The 23,919-nt window shown below is 42.6% G+C and overlaps 1 protein-coding gene across 1 annotated transcript in view; it reads right to left on the bottom strand.

The window, feature by feature from the left end:
- Positions 1 to 23,919, bottom strand: part of RSRC1 (arginine and serine rich coiled-coil 1) — a 1,885,372-nt gene that overhangs the window by 1,487,347 nt on the left and 374,106 nt on the right. The window contains exon 4 of the mRNA XM_069618446.1: positions 4,946 to 5,125. Within this exon, the coding sequence (XP_069474547.1) occupies positions 4,946 to 5,125 (180 nt within the window). The remainder of the gene's footprint in view (positions 1 to 4,945; positions 5,126 to 23,919) is intronic.

Raw genomic sequence — 23,919 nt, 5'->3', positions numbered from 1 at the left:
CAAGTATGGTCAATTAGCGACCATAAGGCACAACACGGATCAAGTATGGTCTATTAGCGACCATAAGGCACAACACAAATCAGATGTGGTCTATTAGTGACCATATGGCACAACACAAATCAGATGTGGTCTATTCGCGACCATAAGGCACAACACAAATCAAGTGTGGTCTATTAGCGACCATGGGGCACAACACAAATCAGATGTGGTCTATTAGCGACCATAAGGCACAACACAAATCAGATGTGGTCTATTAGCGACCATGGGGCACAACACAAGTCAGATGTGATCTGTTAGAGACCATAGGCTATTTTATCATCTTATTCAATGGCACTTGATAATGAGCAATGCGTATACGTTTCGAGGCGATTCTCTGATACTCTAGTAAAACGTGGTTGTGCCGGTCGGCGTAAACTTTCACAGGCGATAGTGACAGTACGCCTAGCGGCTTAATTGCGGTGTATAGAACCGGTGAGGGGTTCGGGATGGTTAATATATCAGGCGATGATGGAGAGTATTAGGAGATGCAGGCTCTGGGGAATCAGGAGCCTCGAAAGTGTCGAAAGAGTGAGGAGATTGTGTCACCACTCGAAACTGATGACTGATTGTTGAGGTAGAGGAAATGTACTTACATAACCTTGTGAGCGCAGTTTTGCAAGGGGTCTTTGCGATGTAGCGTGCAGTTGCAGATAAGGTCTTTGAAGAAAGTGCTCGGCTGCCGCCTCCAAGTTATAGGGCGGGGCTATGAATGACCAGATTATTGCATGCTCCGATGCTCCCACGGCGAACAGGGCAAACATGGATGGCCTTTGTCTGGCCTTCGTCGCCGGCTTTCCGCCTGCCGGCGGATGTTGATTGTAAAAGGGAGAGACTACGAGGCGTTGCTAAGCAACGTATTCAAGCCTCATTTTGAAGCCGTGCAGCGCCCGGCATTTTGTTTTCAGTAATCAGCTGTTCTCCGATTGCAGGGACAGCTTCTGAAGTTCAGGGCCAGAAGTAGTAAATAAAATGCCTCGATTTTGGTTTCTGGTGCACGATAGGCAAAGGGGCCTTACCCTGCCTTGTGGAAGCTGCTGATTGTAGGCCTCGATCTGGTGTGGTCGCTTCTCGTGGGTCCTCAGTGTTTACAGGTGAGGGGTCAGGGCTCCTGCCCTCTCCCCTGCCTGGATGAAAGTGAATAGTGCTGGAACTGTAAGTATGCCACCTTATCTAAGATTTTGAGGAGGAATGGGACCGTAGTAATAGGCCTGTAGTTAGTTGGGTCTAGTGAGGCTTTCTTTAGCAAGGGTAGGACCCAGGCGTCCTTTAAGTTTGTTAGGACTCTGTTGGTGCGAAATGATGCATTTAATAGTTTAGTAATAAATGGAGCCAAGTCTCAGGCGGCTTCTTTGATCATTTTGGCAGGGCATATGTCGCCTGGCATCTTGAAGGCTTCAGTGATGGGATAATTTTTTCCACCTCCGCAGTAGCGACTTGTGAAAATGTGAATTTAGGGGGGCAGTTAGGGTGGTGTACTTCTGGATCTCGGTATAGTCTGCTTTGGTGATATTAAGTCTTTTGGCTGCAATTTAATTTTGGAGAGTGGCAATTTTGATTGACAGAGCATTTTGTATGTCGGTACACCACGCTTTATCCTCGATGCAGGGATCTTCAGGTGCTATAGGGGATTCCAATTCCCTTAGGAACACAAAATGTTCTTTAGTGCTGGACCTAGCTTTGTTGATCCTGTCGTATATGTTTCTCTTTTAGTCCATAAGATTTCGGCTTTGTATTTGTTGGTCATTTCAATCAGGTTGAGTTTATTTACTTTGGACAGGAGATTTCTCCATAAAAATTCAGCACGCATGGTATTTAACTTGGGAGTGAACCAAGAGTTAAGATGAGCTTTCCGTTTACGTTTTTGCATTTTAACCGGTGCAATAGCGTCTAGGGCTAGAGTCATAGTTGAGTTGTACGGTTGCACTAGCTCGGCTGGGACAGATAATTCGGATGAAGCATTCAATGTAGGTATTAGGAGAAGCATAAGCTTATCCATGGTTATGTTTCGTTTACTCCTCGTAAGGAGGGGTGGCGCTATCGGATATATTTTGGTGTCTATTCGCTTGGTCTGAGTGGTGAAGGAAATAAGATAGTGGTCAGTCCAGGTTAAGGGTTGAATAGATGAAATGGTAGTCTCAGAATTAAAGGTCTGCTACCCAATCTAGTATTCTACCTTTCTTATGGGTCGGTTTATTGACTCTTTGCGTGAAGCCTAATTCACTTAAGGCGTTAGATAGTATCTTAGCATGTTGGTCATTGGGGTCGTGATAGGCCAGGTTGAAATCACCTAGCAGGTGTTGTCTGAGAGTAAGGTCATGATGTATTCTTTGATTGACCCAGCAGGGCCTGGGAGTCTATAGATTGCAGGACTTAATGACAGGCGATGTGGTTACTCTGAGCCCTAGACTTGACTTTGGCAATGAAGGCAATGCCGCCCCCTTTCGATGTGATTTTGATATCTTTAATTTAGTATAGGCTTATTTCTATCATCTACTTTCTAAAAAAGGCAACAATTTAATTTTTTTTATAGACATCAGAGGTGTCTGTCTACGAGAAGAATGTGATAATTATGTATTCTCTGTTTCTTTTATTGCATTTTACATTTCTAGTTCAGGTTTTTATTAATTACGTTCTTAATAAACATTGGTTCATCAAGAATAACAAGAATTTCAACGAATAAGCAATAATGTTTTGGATTATTTAGATGGCACATTAATCCTACAACAGCCTTCCTGCAGGCATCTTATTACTGGCATGGTTTTATGACAGTTGTGACAAATCCAGGGAATTCATCCCTTCACCCCAGGGGGAGCCACCCACTTTGGGACTAGGAGGGTGAGCCTGCTAAGCTTAACATCCCCTTGTTCCCTCGACAAACGGGATCCTGCCGGGAGGGAGGGGGAAGAGGGCAGGGTGGAGATAGATAGATTTTATTCATTGACCCTAATGTGAAAAGTCCCATGTGTTTGTAAGCTAGGTGGGGAATGAGCCGCATGTTTGTACCTATGATCCTTTAGAATGGAATATCCAATCACGTTTCAGCATGGACTACGACCCAAGAGCAACATCAGAGGAGAAACAGCAAGAGGTCCTAAGCAGCGAACAGGGCGGTCCACCTAGAGGGCAGAGTCAAGCAACAAACCGCTGCAGAAGGCGGCAGGTGCAGAGGAACCAATGAGCCAGCGTAACACTGCTAGCTCCAACCCGGTCTGTAGCCAGTCGGCTTGAATGAGCGAACAGAGAAGCAATGCCCAAACCAGAGGCAGGGAACCAGTGCCAGCAGTAAGCCACACCACCAAACCCTTGAGACAAGTGCCGAAGAGGAGCGTGACATGAGGAAAAGAAGCGGTCGGCCTACCATCCCATAGCATCCAAAGAGATCACCTCTTCCAAGGAACGCCGCCACAACACACATGGTCGTGGCTCCTCATAAGAGCAGGGAGGTGGGCGGAAAGACCCGGCAACACCCCATGGCGGGGTAAGCAACCCGAGAACCCTTGGCTGGGTGAAGGCCAAACAACCCCAAAACGGGGTGAAAGATACCATACTCCATGGCGAGTGAGCAACCATAGAAACCTTGACTAGGTGAAGGGCAAACACCACCAAGAAGGGTTGTGGGATACCATACCCCACGGCGGGCGGGGTGAGAAACCAGAAAATCCTTGGCCAGGGACAATGCCAAACTACCCCTACGAGGGGCCAAGAACACACAAACCCAAGAAATAGCAAAAGCAAAAGTACTCCAGTGTGGAGGACTCATGATTTCATTGGTTAAATCAAAAGACTGTTGTACTAGAAAACACAAGAGACTCAAAATAAAAAACACCTATATATGTTTTGTAAGACCACACAAGTCGAACCAAGTCGATATTTGTATTGATCTTTATTTTAACTTTTGTATTATATTTGTATTTAAGGAGTTTCCTGTTAGGATACTACAGTATATGTCTGGGCAAACATTTCTTTCTTACTGAAACATTATTAAATATTTCTACCGGCAGAACAAAATGTTGAGTCTTTAACAATTAATGAGATTGACAACTTGACTAATTCTTAACCGAGATTCACGAAGCAACACGTTCGCGGAAAAAACGGAACTGAGGCTACGGGCGTCGTGCATCCTACTTATCACATCGGATGACGTCGGACGTCGGAGGAGGTCCTCGATGACGGCGCATCAACGTCATCGACGCAGGACGCAGAAAAAGTTTCCGAAGCAGCACAGCTGTGGTGATTACATGTCATAGATATGGAATACGTCGGAGGACCCAATCCCCTTGAAATATGATTGTTAAACACATCATGTACAAATATTTAAAAAGAAGTAAATGAGTTTCTACCCCTACTACTGTTCCTCAAAGCATAATGGAAGAACGATGCAGATTGTATTATTGAAATCAATAATTCAACATGTTTTAAAAGAAAGAAAACAACGTCCCTAGAGATAAGAGTGAAAAGGGAAGAACCATATAGAACCTCATTTATCCACAATGTCAAAAGCAGCTAGAAGTGGAATGTTTTACCACCAGATACACAGTAGAATTAACTTTCAGATTTGTTTTAGTCAAATATTTTCTTAATTACAACATCTTAAAGAATGTACCTTTTTGGAAGACAATCTTGTCTTTATGTAGGACTTCTCATGCAATTCCCAACCAAAGGTTATCAAAATTAAACGTGATAATTCAAAGTCTATGTAAATCATGCAGGAATTTGGTTTCAGAGTTCCTTATAGTTCAAGCATTGCTGTACACTAACATGCAAAGCATTTTTTACCTGAACTAATTGTTGACTGATTTATGCAAGACTGATGAGTTATTCACCAAATTGATGAATGGGTGAAAACATTATCAGATGGAAATAAGAATATATACAGAAAGTATATCTTAAATGTAACAGCACTCACCCACGCTTAGTGCTGTACTCCTTCTCTTTCCCTCTGTCTTTTTCTTTTTCCCTTACTTTCTCCTTGACTTTCCGCCGATCCCGTTCACGAGAATGTCCATGGGATGCTTTATGGCTGGATCTATGACTGGACAGATCACTGCTTCGACTAGGTGAACGCTGACGATGTCTTGAACGTGATCTGTTTTAAAATAAGCAGCGGTTAAAGACATACATTGGGTGCATCTGACTGTTCGTATTTGGAGTCGAAACTTAGTCATCACTAATATGCAGATATTTTAAGATCACTACTAGAAGGCTTTAGATGCATCAATATAAGAACACTAAAGAATTTGAGGACCAATGAGAAGAAGACTAAGGAGTCATTTAGTGTTAAAGAATCCGATTAAACCAATATGAACTGAAAATGTATACTACCATTTGTAATCTGAAAAAAAATGACTTGCACTGTACATCATTTGCTTTCCTGTTTTTACTTGAGGGTACAAACATTTAATACAAAGTGTTAAAGGAGCCTAGGAATAGCCCACTGTCAATTTGCCAACCTATTTTCTCTCCAAGCTACAGGTCTCTTTTAAATCTATGAAAATATGTCAAATGGTGTCATTTATGTATCTGTCAATGATTGTCCTTTCAAGGTTGCCAATTAATTCCCCATTACGACTTACGATGTCAGTAAATGAAATGCATGGTTGGCTGAGAACATTCAACAAATGGCAAGTGTCATGTTTCACTGCTTTCTGCCGGATTCATTTGACAAGTGGTATCATGCATCATATTTTATTTTAAACATTGTCACCAACATGGTTGGCACAGTGAATAGCATTAGACCATATATAAATGATGTCCCACCCCACAAATGAACACTTAAATATGCTCATGTAGACAGTCATTTTGGAAAGATTCTTTGCCACTTACCAGCAACTTTTAAAAAGTAAAAATCGACTGAAGACTCGAAGTCTGACATTGTAACCTGAGGCTACATCAGGTCTGAAAGCTGAAGCAAGGTCATAGTGTACTACTACACAGTAGGCATAACAAATTTGCATTTCTATGGATGTTTATTATTTTATGTTTTATTGTTCATTTATAACATGCTTAATACCAGCGAGTGGTTACTAAGCACGGGATTGGGATACGAACCTGTGTTGCGTCACGTTGTCTTGCTTCCAAGAGAAACGCGTTGCCCCAGGGAGAGTGAGATAGCGCAAGAGAGAGCAAGAGCACAAGAGAGCATGAAAGAAAGCGATGTCTCTAGCTAGAAAGGCCAATTTCAGTTCTACTGTGTAGTGATGCAACCCTATTTACAATTAGACAGGAAGTAGCCTCAGCTGAACAATGCCAGGAGTCTAGTCATCGATCTATTTTTGTTGCTTGGCAAATGTTGCTGCAGTGGGAAAGATTTATTCTAAAATGGTTACTATGGCGTGATGGAGTAAGGAGGCTGACGAGGTGGTACCATTTTGGCTGTAGACTTTTACTCAAATAAAGAAAAAAACTTGCCTCACCCTATTTCTAGAGGAGTTTTCCCTACCTCAACACAGATTCAGATGCTCATCAGGATGCAAGTTAAAAACAGATATACCGTCTTCTATCCAAACCAACTGCTCCATCCCTACCACTATGAAATAAACCAAAAAGGATTCAATCAAGCTATTATCAAAGCCACCAGGAGAAAGGCTCTCTTCTCTTGGTGAATGACGCAGTCTTAAGCGGACTTAGCAGCAGTCTCTTGAAACAGGGTCTGATTTACCAAATACACAGACCACGAGAATGAACCCCTTCTCCTGGCCCAAGTCTCTTTACTTCCTCCCAATGATTTGCAAACAACAGAGATAAGGTTTTATCCACTCACTCTTCTTATTGCTGGTACTTTGTCAGGAATTTATATATCTCGACTATTGGAGAGATTACTCCCTGGCAGTTCTTTGTCATTTTGGTATCTTTCACATATGGTTGGTTTCCCACTGTGAGTTCAATCCAGAGGAATACTTGAGTCTTGGTTCTCTGGAAATCACTACTGCTGGATTATTCCTGCTTCTGCAGAGAGTCGGGGTTACTCCGGCTGGCATGGTTCCTTTCAGCTTCTTCCGAGACATATGTGCGAGCTTGAATGTCCCGGGGCCTGCAGGACAGACACCTGCTGCTCTACCTGCTCCTGAACACTTCTTGTCCTTCCTCAGTCTTCACTTTATAATGCTGGGACTGCACAAGGGTAGCGTCAATGTTTGTCGTCAATGCCTCTGAAGTTATCTTCATGCCTCTCAACGTCCACCTCATCAGTTCTTTGTTAATCCCTTCCATTATTGTTCTGTATGTTGTCGATTCATCTCAGTCTTATCTGGTCTTACAGGTGAGATAGTAGAGACTTCTCAATAGCACACTGTATAGTTTCAGGTTGGGAGGGAGGAGGAGTCAATAGGGCCATGGCTTCTGGGACAAGGGTTTAGGGAGGTCTTTCACAGGATGGGAGTCCTTATATCCATGAGTGGAGTCCCTTCCTAGGAGGTCCGCCTGCTTTTTCCCATCCCTATGGGGACTATTGGGTAGTGGCCTCCCCTCCCTAGGCTCATAGGGAAGGGCTCCCTCCAGGGGAGAAGTAGTCAGTTGGCCTGGACCACTAATCCTTAGGATTATATGCCACAGTTATCGTATTTTCTATGTTCTTGGGAATCCTCCAAGGACTTGGAGTCATTTACAAGGATGAAACAGTTCAAACCAGTCTAGAGCCAGGGCTTCCACTTTCTCATGAAACTCTGACTCCAAGGTAAAAGGTGTAATCTTTCTTGCATTAACATCTCTCACATGGCTGCTAGGAACTTTGATTGCAAGTCGAGGGATTTAGTTTCCTTCAGAATAGTTGTTTTCCAATGTTTTGCAAAGAAATTTGATTCCAGAGTTCCCTACTCTGGAAACATTTACGGTCTAGATGCCACGACCACAGAAGCAAAGCCCCTAAAGGTCGCACACAAAAGCGCAATGTGCTGTGCGTCAGGTTTCCTGAGGCATAGTATCAAGAGAACAAACGTTGAGGGAAGGTGGCAGCTGCAGGCCAGAGCCAGCAGCAGGTACGTGGTGGAGGGGGCAGGAGGTGGGTGCAGGATTCCGCATAGTGGTCGGATTTCAGGTGGGACCCCACGAAAGGGAGAGGGTTGGTTACAAAGATCTGTGCCTCCGGAATGCAGCCTTTTTTGCTGGAATCTGCAGCTACAGCCTTTTGAAAGCGGCCTTTATTTATTTAAAAACGCTATTAACTTTGCTGCCATCCTCCAGCATTCAACTCTGCTCAGCTTTCTCATACGATGCTAGAAATGTTGCTTTCCATACCTCAGTTCCCCAGTAGTTTTGCCTCCAAATTCAAGCATTCATTGTTTCCCAACAGTCTCTTTCTCTGTTGATTTGAGAAGTAAAAAATGTGAGCATTCAAATCTATTCCAACTCACTATCGCAATGGTGCTATACAACTTGCCTCAAGGTTTCAAGATTCAGTGCCTCACTGTTATCTCTCAGGTGGACTGATCGATAGAGTCCTTCCTCTGCAACTTTTCTTGGTGCTGTGACAAAGTAACATTAGTCACCCTCACAGCCGATTTCTGAGCGGGTACCATGGATGTCCACACACCACACTATGTGCAACCGGCAGAAGGTAAATATGAGATTTCCCAGAGCGGCTTTTCCTACCTCATGCCCTCTGGTAAACTTCCTCGGAAGGGTAAACATTGTGCCTGCACTCCAGCATGGACTGTGGTCCCACAGGGAAGTTCACCCGTTCTCCCAAATCCATGCTTCATGGAGTCTGGAGTCAGGACATCCACAGATAGGGCTTACCAAGAAATAGATAGGCTTTAGGGAAAAACCTCCCACAACTTAAATGTTCAGCAGGGACTCACTCTGTCGCCTTAAATGGAATCACCACCACTCCCCAGTCAGCAGCAGGGCTGTACATACCAAACACTTATCTGGCCCCAAAACCACACTGAAAACATGAACTCGAAATTCCAAAGGAAATGAGAAGGAAGTCAGCACTAGAAGTTCTGAATTCCCCAGTTGTTAACCTATTTATCTGCAAAGAAAATAGTAGGCCTTGGAAAGACAAAAAAAAGGTAGGCCCAGGCAGTATAAAGGAGACGGTTTACCTTCAGGGAAAAACAGGTGCTGTGGAGGTAGGTATAAGGGCTTATTATATTGAACACACATATACAACAAAAGATTGAGGGGAAATTAATAGATGGCCCCAAGATTCATCCACCCTAACAAGGGCTTGTGCAAACTTCAAGACTTAGGAATCCTGTTGCCTTTATGCTGGACCCCATAGGAAGTGCGAGGAACACTATACAAGAAATAGCCTGTGTTTGTTCGCTAAAAACACACTACGGCACTCAAAAAGTAGTACATTATAACACATGACTTTATTAAGATAATAAATCTATTAAAAATGTATTAAACAATTCATATAATCATTTCATATTACTAAAAAACTATTTAATATAAACATTCTAACCTCTAAAACTCTTAAAACTACGAAGCACTCTCAGGGTGCAAACATACGTGCTTGTCACTCACAAACCTCTCATACCTATATTAAACCTCACTCACACCATACAAAAAAAGAGAGCTCTCAAATTCTAAATTGTTCTCTCCAGCCAGTTTGTGCCCTAGTTAGATGAATCCTTTTCAATGAAAGGTTCTCATTAATTTAATTAATTTTTATATAAAGTTGCCTATTAATAGGGCAACCACAATGCGAACAAACACAGGCTTTTTCTTGTGTAGTGTTCCTCGCACTTCCTATGGGGTCCAGCATAAAGGCAACAGGATTCCTAAGTCTTGAAGTTATTATATTGAAGCCCTGCTGTTGAGTCTTGAGGCTAAAGTGAGTTTCTCTACTGGGATGTCCAGGCGAAATGAGGTGGTGTTGTATGCATTCAGGAGGGCAGTGCCTGGTGCGTTTTTCTTTGCCTTTGGCTGGGTCTTGTCATGTCTCGCCTCTACCTGTGGAACAGAGAAAGATCTCAAGGAAATTAATGGGCCTAAACCTGCTGGATGAGTGAGTCATAAGGCCAGGGTTTTTCTGCAATGTGATGAGGTGTAGGCAGGCCTTAATGGGGTCTGGAACTGTCTTGATAACACCCCCAGCAAGAGCGAAGGTGGTGCCACTAAAGTCAATGGAGTCTCACAGATCTAGCATTAACCCGTTCATGTCCCCCGGATTCAGCTTATGGAGTGGGCAAACAGGGCTGTAAGACAGGGTTTGTAACATTCATCACTGACTCTTCTATGCTCTAGTGTTATGACGAAAGGGCAAGCAGACTAAATACTCAATGGAATTTTCGGTCTCCTGAAATCCACTTCAGCATGTTTTGCCAACATCTCTTGGTTTTGTGTTTATTCAGATAGACACAATTTTCCATAACTCCATTGGCAATATCTGATGTTAACACAGTTTTGAATCTAACAAATGTACCTCTTGATGGCCATGCTCTTAATTTCTTTGAATTAGGCTCATCTTTTGTCCCCGACCAGAAAATAGATCAAGTAGATACACTGGTTGATGTATTTACATTCTTTAAAAAATTCCGGTTCAAGAAATATTTTGCAAGCGTGAATGAAATGTCGGCATATACCGCTCCTGATGTTCATATTCCTAGGCTTAGGGAATCAGAAGCCATTACTTGTCTTACACATTTAGGATTAGAATCAGATTTGTTGGATCAGAGTAGCGAGTTTGCCGATTTGGATTATGAATTCTTTAGTCATCATAGTAACTTCAAAACCAAGTCCTACTTTGTGCCATCAACAGTCAATGACAAAATGATTACACAATTTGAAAAACATGTAAAAAAAAAAAGATTTAACCAAAATCAACTTGTTCCAGAGTCCTAAAAACATGTCACATACTGATATTACGCAAAACAAAAGAGGTGATTGCTGGAAGGTTTGGAATTAATCCTCTAGACCATCGTTCTTTGGCTGCCAAGCCATTACAAAAGGGGAATACCATACGCAAATCAGGCTTTGTTTCTCCCCAAAAGGGTCAGCCCAGACCAAACTGCTTGGCCACTGCATCTTAAAGAACTAGGCAAAAATTCTAATTGGGCAATAAAGCCTGCTGATGAAGGTGGTAATGTAGGGGGGGTGCTGTTGAGCAGCTGAGGGACGAAGACGTGGGCTATGAGTGCTCTGCCAGAATCCTACATTGCCAGCAACATTTCTGGTGTGATTTGCGGGAAAACAAGGTGGTTGTAGAGGCAACCCCACTGTGGAGAAAGTGCAGCCACCATATAACCTATGCTCCAGATGGTCGGAGTACGAGCCAACCCTAGCGGGACACTGTCAAAGCACTCACATTTCACCGCATGAATGAGCCAGCCCGCACAACATTGAAAGCACCCGGTGCGGGTGCATAGAAAGGAGGCAGGAAAAGGTGGAACAGCAGACGGCCAGCTCAGCAGTGCCGGGCAAGAGCGGAGCAGGGAGACACAGCAGGCAGTGCGGCTTGGAGGGGGCAGGTCTGTCACAGCCACCCCAAAAGACGAGGGAGCACTTTGAGCAGCAGAAGGGCGGGGTATCCCACTAGTATAGTTGGCAGGTACCGCTACCGGGGGCTGGAGCGAGGTGAAGGGGCCCTGGGAGGAGTCAGTGCAGGCCTGCAGTGAACATCAGGGCCGGGACTCCGGAGAGACAACAGCGGGCAACAGACTCCACGCAGGAACAGTGAAGCAGAGGAGCAGCCGCCATTTGGCCAGCACACCTTCGGCTCGGAGGACAGTGCGAGTGGCAGGGGATTGAAGGAGGCTGCTGGACAGGAGGCTTGGCTTGAGGTACCTGGGGCCTGGAGTGATATTTCCCAGAGCGGGAGGAGAGTGTAGGTGGTTGGGGGCAGTGTTGACCATCCCAGGAGCTCTGTGTGACATGAGTGTTGGGTCTGGGGGTCGGCCCCGGTGACTGGCGGCTGAACAATTTAGAGCAAAAGCTCACAGCTGGGATGTCTAACAGGGTGTGGGGTCAATCAGAACTGCTACACTTGGGGGAAAAAGCCATACTCACTGGAAGGTGGTGCGGGAATAAGGGCCAGTCAGCAAGGAGGACAACCAAGTGGGGCTCAAACCGACATTGAAACTGGGTGGGGGCCTGGGCCTGTTGCTCTGCCCTGTGGCGAAGCTCAGATTAACACCCAGGCGGTGGAGGACAGCTTGGCAAGTCACAGAGAATCTGCAGGCAGCAGAGGGGTGCAGACGGCCTGGGTAGTGGAGGGTGAGGGTCCGGGCAAGCCTCATCAGGGTAGGTGCTCCACGGCAGCATGGCCAAGGAAAAAGGCAGGAAAGCATCACAGCCGAGCAAAATGGATCAATTCAACAGCCTGTGGTGCCAAGCACTTCTACTATAGAGGCTCCGGCCCAGGACCTGGCCAGCTCGCTCTGGGAATTAAATGCTTTTAGAATGGATTGTTTGTGTCTCGGAACACAACTTACATTCAATGGTATCACTTCTTGTGGGTTACGGGCCAAACAAATCTAAATAATTATCAACAATCATTGGTATCTATTGTTTAAAGATTCTGATTTGAGATCATCATTCAATCCAAGAGCTCAAATCGCCTATATACGTGGCAAGAGTATTGGAGACTTGGTGACCCATAGCCATCTTGAATGTGTGAAACAGACATATTGGCCTCAACAACACATATGATGCTTTTTCCACCCGGAATTGCAGCATCTGTTCCCACGTTGTAAAGAAAACTTAGTTTAGAGCCACTGAAACAAATTGGGCAAATCACAAATTCTAGAATTGACTGTAACTCATATTTCGTGGTCTATGGTCTGGTGTGTCCGTGTGAGAACATTTACATCAGAAAGCACTATAGGAAAATTGAAAATTTGGATTCGGGAAAATGTAAGAGCTATCAGAAACAAGGATGACAATTAACCAGTGCCTCCTCACTGCGCTGAGTTTCAGAATCAAAATAGATAGTTGTTGAAATGGATCGAGTTAGTCCATGTCAAACAACACCCACATAAAGGTAACAGAAGTCATCCGTTAAAGGTTGGAAGCCAGGTTGATACAACAATTCAATTGTAATATCCCATTGGGCTTGAACACAAGTGAAGGCAATCATGTGCTTTTATAGTTCTCATTATGAAGCCAGTCATGTTTGGGCTGGATATGTTGAAGGTAATTTTTCTTTGGAAAGTATTTGAATTATAAGAGATGGTCACATATTTTTGGTGTTTTCATGTGATCTTTAATAATCATGTTTCAGGTATCAGGCAATTCAGGCAAGTTACGGACATTCATTTTAATTGCACTATACACTTTAATTGTATGTGGCATGGTCAACTTTTAGGCTGTCCATTCCTCCTCTTCCTTTGCCGGTTTTAAGGAAATTGGATATCTTTAATAAATATATGAGAATTGTAGTTGACTGTCGCTATCACATTATACACTTCATGGAAGATTCTTGTGTTTATCGTTGGTAATTCTAATGAATGATTGCAATGTAGAGGCATCAATTCGCCTGGTTTGCTTTAATTAATTAATACCACCAGCACTTTATTTGATATAGAGCACAGTCACTTTGGGGAATATGTGTTTTTTTTCTCCATATTTTGGAGGAAACTACACATTTGTGTTATAAACATGGAATTTGTCACGTTTTAAAAAAAAAGGATTTAAGGATTCTTTTTTGCTGCTTTTTTGCATGGCTAAGCTGTGGAGTACAACAACATGTCAGTACCATTTTTCATGTTTTTATACTGAAAATAAAATGGCTATTTTTCACACAGTGACACTCTTCTTTTTGCACAGAATCTTTGCAAATCGAGTTCAGCAGTGCCAATCTAATGAGCAGCTAATAGTGCACACTATTCAACAACTGCACAGCAGAGATTGCACCAACATGCTGTTGGCATCCCTCTGTAATTATTGTATTTATTATTTTAGACATACTATAGAGCACAGACCCAACCCTGTGGCAACGTAGCATCAAACAAATTACTGTGAGATAAACAATATAAAAGAGCATACAAAAGGCAAGATCAAGGTTCATCCTAAGCAACACTGAGAACATTCCTCTCTGGAAACCTCTAGGATCTCAGCTTAGGTCAGCATGTTTTGGAGGAGAGAAAGGTTTTCAATTAATTATGAAATAATAATCAAGATGGTGCTAAACTTAGTTGGCTTGGTAAAGAAAATCCCAAAATATGGTATGGCTATCGAAAACTACAGACTGGATATGTCACAAGATTTGAAGTCATACTCATCCAGTCACAAGAAAGTCCGTCTTTTAGTATGTCTAGAACCACCCGTAATCCCAACAAAATAAGCGGGATACTCAAGAACAATGGCTTTATTAGCTATGCAGTTCACATTTAAGCTCAGATTTATGAAGCCAAAAAGTGAAGGCCGGCCTCAATGAGGGGAAATGTGATTATATTTTATCCTACACACAACCAGCTATGCTGCATGGGAAACGCTGATGCAGCATATTCAGGGTATATATTGACACGCCTGTAAGTATAACGTCAATATGTGATCACAAAAGAGCGTGTACTACAATTCTGCAGCGATGAGGAGGAATCAAACCTTTAGTCTTTCTGAGCGAGGCTAGCTAGACATATGCCCCTTGTGCCATTTTGGTCACACATTAATGCAAAGAACATCTGTTATCCAGCCAAAATCCAAGTTTCTCGACATTGAAGAGGCAATGTCGAAAAACATTCTACCTTTCTGTAGGAGTGACAACCATGTCTCAATACTTTCATCTTTCGTCTGAGAAGAGAGGAAACTCTGACTAAGATGAATTACATTTCAAATCGGCTGTTGAGCTATACCCTTTCATTTTTAACACTAAATCTAAGTACGAGAGAACCAAGAGGGTCCAGAAAAACTTTAAAATGGCAAACAGCAGAATGAACATTTGGAGAACGTCACAATGCACTGGCACAACAGGTGATCTTTCAGTTCCCATCTGAACTGCCTGCGACCTACAAGAAAGGAACAAACGAGCCATGAGGATGAAATAAGAGCATCATGACTCACTGTATCAAACTCTGCCGACAAGTGGAGAATTACCAATAACCAGGCACCCTGTTATCTTTAAGATGATATCCATTATTTGGACCAGCAGATTCTGTGCTGTTTTGTCTATGAAAGTTTGATTGTTAAGAGTGTTGCAGATTAAACCGATCCATCTGGAAACATAGTTGAGAAGAAATCACTTCGCCAAAATCTTACCTAATAATCAGAGACTGATGCTGGGTAAAAAGTTACCCAGGACATCAGGGTCCAAAGAAGGTTCTTCAAGATGCAGGACTTTCTGTCTTGAGAGAAGTTGGAAATGGGCTGAAGTCAGAGATGCATTAAACTACTGTGCCTAGTGTCATAGTTTCGGCCCTAAATTGGCAGTCTAGATGGTAGGATTCAGTGTGGTAAGAACAGATGCCAACTACGGTAAAGTAATTGGGGCATCCCAGAGAAATAACTGACAATGGGGAATATTATTTTGAGTTGTTCTTGGATTGCAACTATGTTCTCAATGAAGAAAGTATTGATCTTGGTACATTTATTTTAGCAAGTACTCATTTCTTTCTGAGGGAATGGGATTAAGGGACTGCCTAACATTTTGGAACAGTGCTCTCGGATGATTTGAGGGGTCTATATTATAAAGAAAATGTCACTTGTCTCAGGGACTGTTTCTTTACAGCCCCTACTAGCACTTGACACTTGGTGTCTGCATCACCCTGCACTTACCACCTACTGGCTGCACTTTTATTTATTGTCATTATTTATTTTACGGTTATCCTATGTACTGCACTGACCTCTCCCCTTCCCCCCAGGACTTCTTCCCTTCCCCTGCACTTGCGCGGTCTTAATGTCACCTGGCCTAGTAGGTTTGTTGTCTCTGTCTTCCCTCTGTTTCCCCTCCCTTGCCTCGGCGCGCCTTGAAACACTTGTGTATAGGTGAGTTATAAATGCCATATCATATCATTTCTGATCCAATGAAGGAAAAACAGCTTTTTCTCAATTGTGAAGTTTGGTTAACTCTGTAATTTTCATACTTCAACTAAACAAAGCAGACCTTTCATCTTATGACAAGCCTAGCAGTGTGAGAGTTCTGCATCCTTCATGGTCACCAGCCCCAGCCGATAGTGGCCCAACAATAGTTACACTGTGCTCCTTTCATGTGGTTATTGGCAGCAATAGTCTAACCAAGTCGTGGTCATGTACCCAGAAAATCTCCCCAATCATCAAATCAGAACCTTTACAACTTTATCTTATCAAGTCTCATTGCCTGCTTCCATTTCCAGGAACACACTAATTTGCAGCAACTTCAAGGATTTCCTAAGCCTGATCTCCAATACCATGGAGCTCCTCTTCTTCCATGCATCCTCTGGTGCAGCCGAGCATCTCCTCTTTGGCTCTGTTCCTGGTTCACAATACCAATTCTGCCTGCTCCTTTCTGTGCAGCCCTCTCCACAGCCTGGCTCCTCCTCCTCCGTGCTTTCCATACCGTTACTGGTCCAGTACCCTTCAGCTCCCCACTGCCTCCTGGCTTCTGTGCCTGGACTTACTACGGCAGCCTGCCTTGCTTGAAGCTCCAGATCCAGTCTGGCAACCACAGTTATCCCTCACCGCAGGCCACGTGAGTCCCAGTAAGCAGGCAACTACAGGGAGACCCCTGATTTAAGCAGGTCATTGCTTAATAGGGGCAAGGGTTGTAAATCTCTCCAGTATCTCCCTCGCTCTCCTACAGTTTGGTTGGGGTTAACTGCCTTGTTACAGCAACTATGTCACTCCTCAGAACCCTGTACACTTCACGATGGACATGTTATCCAATTAACAAAGGGCTACTTTCTACATCACCTAATCTGAACCTGGCAGTCCTGCACCTTAAGCTTAAGGTGCAGGTACAGGGTCCAGCAATAGTTGTGTGTCAGCGCTGTGCATTTATTGGTCCCTGTGCACCTTCAATAGGTCTGGTAAGGAAGCTTCAGTGTACTTTGTTTCAGTACTAAAATTTGGAGAAACATAGCTCACTGATGTGAACAAAAAATATCCAGTGCCATTGTACAGCTTGGGTGCATACCCTCACACTCCCCACACAATATCAAACCTTATCTACATGATTGGGATTCCTTCATTGCTTCTAATGATCAAGGAATACCTGTATGCTCTTACAATGGATCAAATGAGACCGCTTTGTTCCATTATGAAGGTTGGGTATTATGACTGCAAAGAGTTCAGTATTTTTGTGAAGGCTTTATTTTGATTGAAGCCAAGATAGACCTTCGAGAGGAGCTTGAGATTCATCCGAACACAGGCATTTTGTACCTCCTGCTCATCAAAAAAATAGTTAGTCATTTAGCTAACACAGCAAAGGTGGTTATGGACCTGTAGCAGGGAAAATTATCAATGGTTCCTTCCCACTAATAACCCACTTTTGCTTAGCAGGCGCACAATAGGATTGGCTTCCTACCATAAGGGATGAAATGGCTGAAGAGCTCTGTCTTCCTCCTTAAGTATAAACACAATCCTAACTAATGATCTTAACATAGCATTAATGATAGTAAGACATTTCCAAAACAGTGTTTCACTTTACCAAAGGTAGGCCTCCAAATGTGGACAAGCCTCCAACTATTGAGGAGTGAGCATTGTATTATGGCGATTAAGAAATGATTTGCTGTATTTATGAGGAGAAGGGAGGGAGCTAGTGACTCGCCACTTGAAATGTATCCCCCTGCCAAAGGGGGATACTCTAGATCTATGAAATATGCCGGATCTGCGGGTCTTAGAATTTAAGAATGCCTCCCAGGATGGACAAGTGGCAATTTCCTTGTTGACTTTGTTAAATAGAGATCATTCAATGGTTAAGAAGCAGCTTAAAAACATTTCACACTATGGCTGTTGGCCATAACTCAATGGTTCTTCCAAATGACTGATGTTTTAAAAAGGTTTTGCTGCATCTGCGTTTAATGCATTGAAATTTAATTTGCAACTAGCTTATCCTTTCAATGTTGCTTTCTAACTGGCTCAAATGGACCATCACTAAGGGCTAATCAAAAAGATAACATTTATTTGGAATGAATTTAAGAAAAACAGGATACAACCTTCCTACCATGCACAACGAAAGGGCACTAAACCGGACTGTTTCGTGGCAGGATTACACTTATAAGGGAGGATTTCTGAAGGATGTTGGTGACAATTTGACTTTCGATTTATCATACTTGAAATTGCATTTGTGAAGTTAAACGCAGTAGCTTTTATACATAGCATATTTGATCAGCATCATAATACATTCTCTTGTAAGGTGCATGGGAAGTATATAAAGGGTTAAATGTACTGACATACTAAATGGGTACATTTGCTTTCTGCATCCATATTTTTGCATGTCAAGACTTATTAGCGGTGAGCGAAAAAGGAAATATATATAGAATTGCAGTTAAACTCTTTTCTTTACTATGTTAACACCTTTCCATATCCTTCTCCTCTTGCTCTATACTATGAAAGATGGTCTCCCAGCCCACTCTGTGTTTACTTATTTTAGCATTTTTCAAACGTTATTATTTGTATCGGTCCAATGCCAAATAAGTAACGTTGCAGATGCACTTTCAACCAAATGCAGAAGGAAAAGCAATCATGCACTTATAACAGTGATCAACATAACATATGCATCAAAAAGTCACAACAAATAGAATGTGTGTCAAAAAAGTCAGGATATTTAGGGCAAGAGTAACATTTGAAAATGGTTTTCATAAAAACATTTACTTTTTCAGAACGGCTGGAAGCTATTACTTGTTTAAAAAAATACTGCTTTGCACAATTTAATTCAGATTTTTTTAAAAGATAAAATGAAAAAAATCAAACAAAAGGTGCATGGACCGCCGAGGAGAAAAGACACCCATGCTCGATATATACGAGGGCTAAATCATTTAGTCAAGTTCAAAGATCTTCAAAGACGTCTTAGATAAGGCAAAACCCATATGTTTAACAAACATCTGAAAAACGCTTCCCAGTCTGCTTTTTGTGTGAAGTCAGAGGGTGCAGATGCTTGGCAGCGCTCCTTCTCCATATATATTACTGGCAACAGCCACAGAGGGGAACACCGTTCACTTCACTCTATGAAATAAGCTGCCAAATACCTTTATTGCGTTCACACGCTACCCCAGTCCACGGATACCAATTGGCTCTTCTAATAAAGCGGTTTCCAGTTGCTGCCCAATAAGTGCTAATTTGCTAATTTCTTCACAGGTAATGAATTCAAATATAAAATATTGGATAACAGTTGCACTAAAGTTAGCAGCTGCTCCGTGACAATAATTAGTTTCACAAGAGCCATGTGCATTCAGAGCACAGGGGTGGGAAAAAAACAGATCTGAAAAGTCTAAGGAAATCTGCATTTAATTAGCAGGTGGGCACTACAACTGCCCAATTTTCTTTGTCCATTTATATTTATGAAGTGGTGGAAGATCTAAAGGCTTTTTAAAATGGCGTTTATTGTTCGAAAGAGAACTGTTTTGAAGCATGCTAAAGTGATTTAAATCCTTGCAGCTCTGCTTTCGGAGAAAAAAAAATGGTTAAAGAAAACATGTGCAAAACTGTAAAACTAGAAAGAATCTGCGACAAAAAACAGATACGAAGGGAAACTACACTTAATTAAATGTACACAACATCTGGAGTATTGGCCTCATAAAAAGTGAAACTGTTAATTTTCATTGTTATATGGGAAATGAGGTCAGTGTTAAGTATTTCTCCAATTATTTTACACTTAGGCATGTAACTAGATCATCTCCACAAACCAATATGTCCAAACCTTTACAACAGTTTGAAAAGTGGCCTACTATTTTAGACTGCAAATATAGATTTAATTTCAATTTTTTAAGCCAATATAAAAGATAAACTTTCTACTATTTAATAATGAGCAACAAACCCCTATTCTGCAACCAACTTCGAACCTTTCAGAGCCAGCAAACAAACATTGTTCATTGTGCGTTCCACTGAGGGCTACACAGATGATAGCAGATTGAAAAAGCTTGCAAAAATTAGCATCCGAAACACAGCAGATACTCTATAGGGTGACCAGAAGGCATCATATCAGTATGATACTGTTTTTACAATGCTGGGTGTTCACTGAAACTAATATATACTGGGAGTTGTAGTTTAAGATAAAGTATCAACTTCCAATGAATTGTCAATGAATGGGAAATGTGTCGCCACACTTTGTATCTCATTTTGCATATGTCAGTATTTTTACTAATACACTGAGACTGCTTACTCTATAACCCACACTTAAACAGGTGCTGTATTGCCTCTTCTGTGATGGGCACTCAACTTCATGCATATCCGGAAAACAGAATTCTATTTAAATTTGAAAAGGGCATAGGGATTATTTCAATGGTGGAAGCTTAAGCACATTCCTAACAACTGTCAAAGTGCTTTGGGTAAGACCTGTTAAATATTTATAAAACATTCTAAACGAGGAGCCATCTTCTAGTTTTCTACATTTTAACAGAACGGTGGGTAAAATAACATTCTTAAAGCATGTCTGGACCTTGAAGGGGCAGTTAAAGTGTCTTCATATGGTCATAATTTGAAGCAATAGTGATCACTTGTGCATTTACTACTTTTCCAAGAGTATGGATCAAAAAAACTAGTATGAAGGGGCTGGCGCAAGCTATTCTTTACGAAAGGTAGAATTTCTATTTTGTATTTTATTTTCATTTTATTGGCGAGTTGTGCAGCAACAACATGCAAAACAACTTTACTACGAACAGCAGTTGCAAATAGTGACTTTCACAGCACCCTGTGACAAGTAGATTGATAAAATATGGACCTTTTTAAAAGAATTTTAAATCGCATTGAATCTTAACAGCGGTCTCCACAAATATCACTTTGAAATAATAGTAGTTTTTTTTAATGACACTATTCAAACCGGATAGGGTTTTTATCATTTAGCAGACTTTCTCTCTATGAATGACCCGGTATCAGAAAAGACCACCAATGCAGCTGCAATAATGTCAGTTACCACGATCACCTTTTGTGTTATTTTAGAGTGGGGATGTACAAAACTTCGGCTTCAAGTAAGTATTGGGTAGAATTCTGGTGGAAAAATAGCTATTCGGCACCAGCAGAATAATTTTAAGAATACAAAGTACAATCAGAGAAGCAAATATGAAGTGCAGATTCCAAAAGGGAATATAATTAAATGTTGTCTGAATGCATTCCTGAGTAAAAATAAGGCTAATTTGCATATGTGTGTGTATTGGAGAGGAGTGGGGAGGATGATTCGGTCCTATGGGAAATGCCCATGGAAATTCTTGAATTTATAATAGCTAGTGGAGACCAGCAGCATCAAGGATTCTCCAAATCGGCTATAGGCCTGTCAGAGGAAATATAGTGAGAAAGGTGCGAGGACTCTGTATGTGAAATATTTAAAGAGCTAGGCTCTGTTGATGAGACTGGAAGAAGGGCATGCAATTTGGAAAACATGACTTCCCAACAGTTGGACTGCCTCTTCTACGTCAAGCTGGGGATGAGTCAGTTACATATTAGGCAGCACAAGAAGCAGGCAACATTTGCCAACCTGTATTGGCCTTTTGAGAGAACTGGACTATTGGGATAATGGCATTATAGGCCATTCTATCCTAAGAGGAAATGTGTGAGAGAGGACAGAGTGACAGAGAGCACTTTATCTTCTGGTGTTGCAGAATGGAAGGATGAAGAGTGACAAACGGAGAAATCCATAGAGCATTACATACTCTAGTCTGAAAAAAAGGGTGGTGTGGAGGATCAGAGGAAGGTCGGGGACGCTGTGAAGACTTTACCATATAGTTTATTTCAAGTAAACTAAGGCCTACCTTTCCCTATATATATGGGGTGTTGCCTAGCTATTTTACTAAGGTGCTTGTCAGTCAAAGTAAATGTCCAAAACAAGTCTGGCCACTGTCCAAATCTAACCTATGTGACCCTGCCACTATTATAACTAAGGCCAGGAGAATGACTACCTTCTCCTGGGGGCTGTGTATCGGTCAGGACTCGCCCGCCTCTGTCCCGGATTCAGACTTCTCGCCGGCCTCTGCCGGGGACAGTGGCATGCCCCTTGGCACCTTCTCCCCAACTTGCGGCACCATCTACAGGACTTCCCCTCCCAGGGTACCAGAGCGCGTGACATCAGGTTTGCACTCCCGGACGCAACCCGGAACCACTGGGGAGACACTGCAGCTCTCATTTAAGCGGCCAGGAAGAGCTGTGTGGTGGTCCTCAACTGTTTCTTCTGGAACATGAGCTGCTTGTGTGTTTTTCTGTACTTCGCTTGCTTTGGCGTTTTCTGCCCGTTTTTCTGCCTCCTGGACTGCCTTGCTGTTCCCCCACTGTTGTGACACCTGGATATTCCTGTTGACTGGTTTGTTGGTTTCTTTTTCTTCAGTATTTTCTGGATTTTGTTTTCTTTTGATTTGTCCTTGCCTGTTCTGCTGCCTGGTGTTGTTTGGACTATATCTTTCCTAGATATTACTGCCATCGGATTTTGCATTGTTATTGGATTGCCCTTGAACTGCTTTGGATATTTTGGACTTCCTTGATTACCTGGTACCGGGAACGGGGTATCTTTTCCCTTCTAGCTACTCCAATAGAGTGTGTCCTCGTGACGTACGGCTCAGGTCCTTGCGTCTTTCCTTTGGGACTTTGCGTCTGTCGGCTATTGTCGGGCGGAGTATCTGGCCTATGGACGAGGCATCACTAGTAGGAGCGGTTTTCCTTGCCTTAGGTTCATCTGCACGATACACTTGAAACCAGACAGGTGTGGGGACAAGGGAGAGAGGGCTAGTGGTAGTGTTCTGATTTCAGCCACGTCTTTTGATGCAGACTTGCTTGCCTTTCTCTGTGTTTGTTTCCCCTCTAGCATTGCTGATTGCTCCTGCCTTTTCACCTCAGCCCCTAGCCTTACATGTTAGCTTGAGTCCTGTGGGCTGCACTCTAGTGGGGCAAAAGTCTCCATGTGAAAGGAGACCTCAGTCATCAGGTTTTGGTGACTGGGGTTGTCTGGACAAGCGCTTGGTCTTGACAGTTTCTTCACAGGGAGTTTCTTGATTATATTGTTCTACTTAATAGACCACATGTAAATAGTCTCTGCTTATCCTTTGTACCGAGTTCTGCAGTTCCTTTAGGGGACTGGTACCTTCCTTTTCCTCTTTCTTAGATATTATCTTTGTTTTGCTCAAGTTCCTTCTCTCGCTTTCTTGTAGGACTCCAGACCCCCTTGTATATGGTTCACCTCCTGGGAATTTTGGTTGCTCAACTCCCAATTATAATTCACTGCTTCCTGGGGTGCTCTTTCATGTATGATATTTATCATCCTGACCTCACAGGTCTGGACTCCCCAAATGTCTTTCTGGTTTCTGTACTTCTTTATCTTCTGGATATGGGTTGGCCTTTCCCTTTTCCCAAAGGCATTAAGATTCCAACTCTATACCTCTTTCCTTCTATGGGTTCCCTGTTCTTCTTTATCCCATTAGCATAGTTCTGAGGTATTAAGCTTTCAATTATATTGTTTCCCATTCTGTGGAGTTTGGGTTTCTCTTTATCTCGTTAACAGGGTTTAGATGAAATAGGATTCAAATTCTATTTCTCTTCTGTGGATTTCCTGTTTCTCTTAATCCCATTACTACAGTCCTGATTCATCTGCTTGTTTCCAATTCTTTTAACATTAGTACTGGGACGAGTATCGTTTAACTTATACAGAGTCCCTTTTAACTTTGTGGTATTCCCATTCCCCTTATTACCCTCCAACTTCAGGGGTAATGTTACGGTACCTGGAGCACTTTGGAATCTATTGCGGCTTCTTGGTAGCTGCGCGGTTTCCTTGCTGCAACGTCTGTTTCCTAAGTATCTCGCTCTCACCTTAAGTATAGAACTGTTGCTGGGAGTTGTTTCCTCCCGCTGGTGGAATCGGCGTCGTTATGCAGCCTGGCTGCCCACTGT

This window comes from Ambystoma mexicanum, chromosome 10, assembly GCF_040938575.1.
Source record: "Ambystoma mexicanum isolate Mex_15411 chromosome 10, UKY_AmexF1_1, whole genome shotgun sequence".
Taxonomy (NCBI): domain Eukaryota; kingdom Metazoa; phylum Chordata; class Amphibia; order Caudata; family Ambystomatidae; genus Ambystoma; species Ambystoma mexicanum.
The sequence above is the reverse complement of the archived record's forward strand: the minus strand, read 5'-3'. Positions and strand labels throughout refer to the sequence as shown.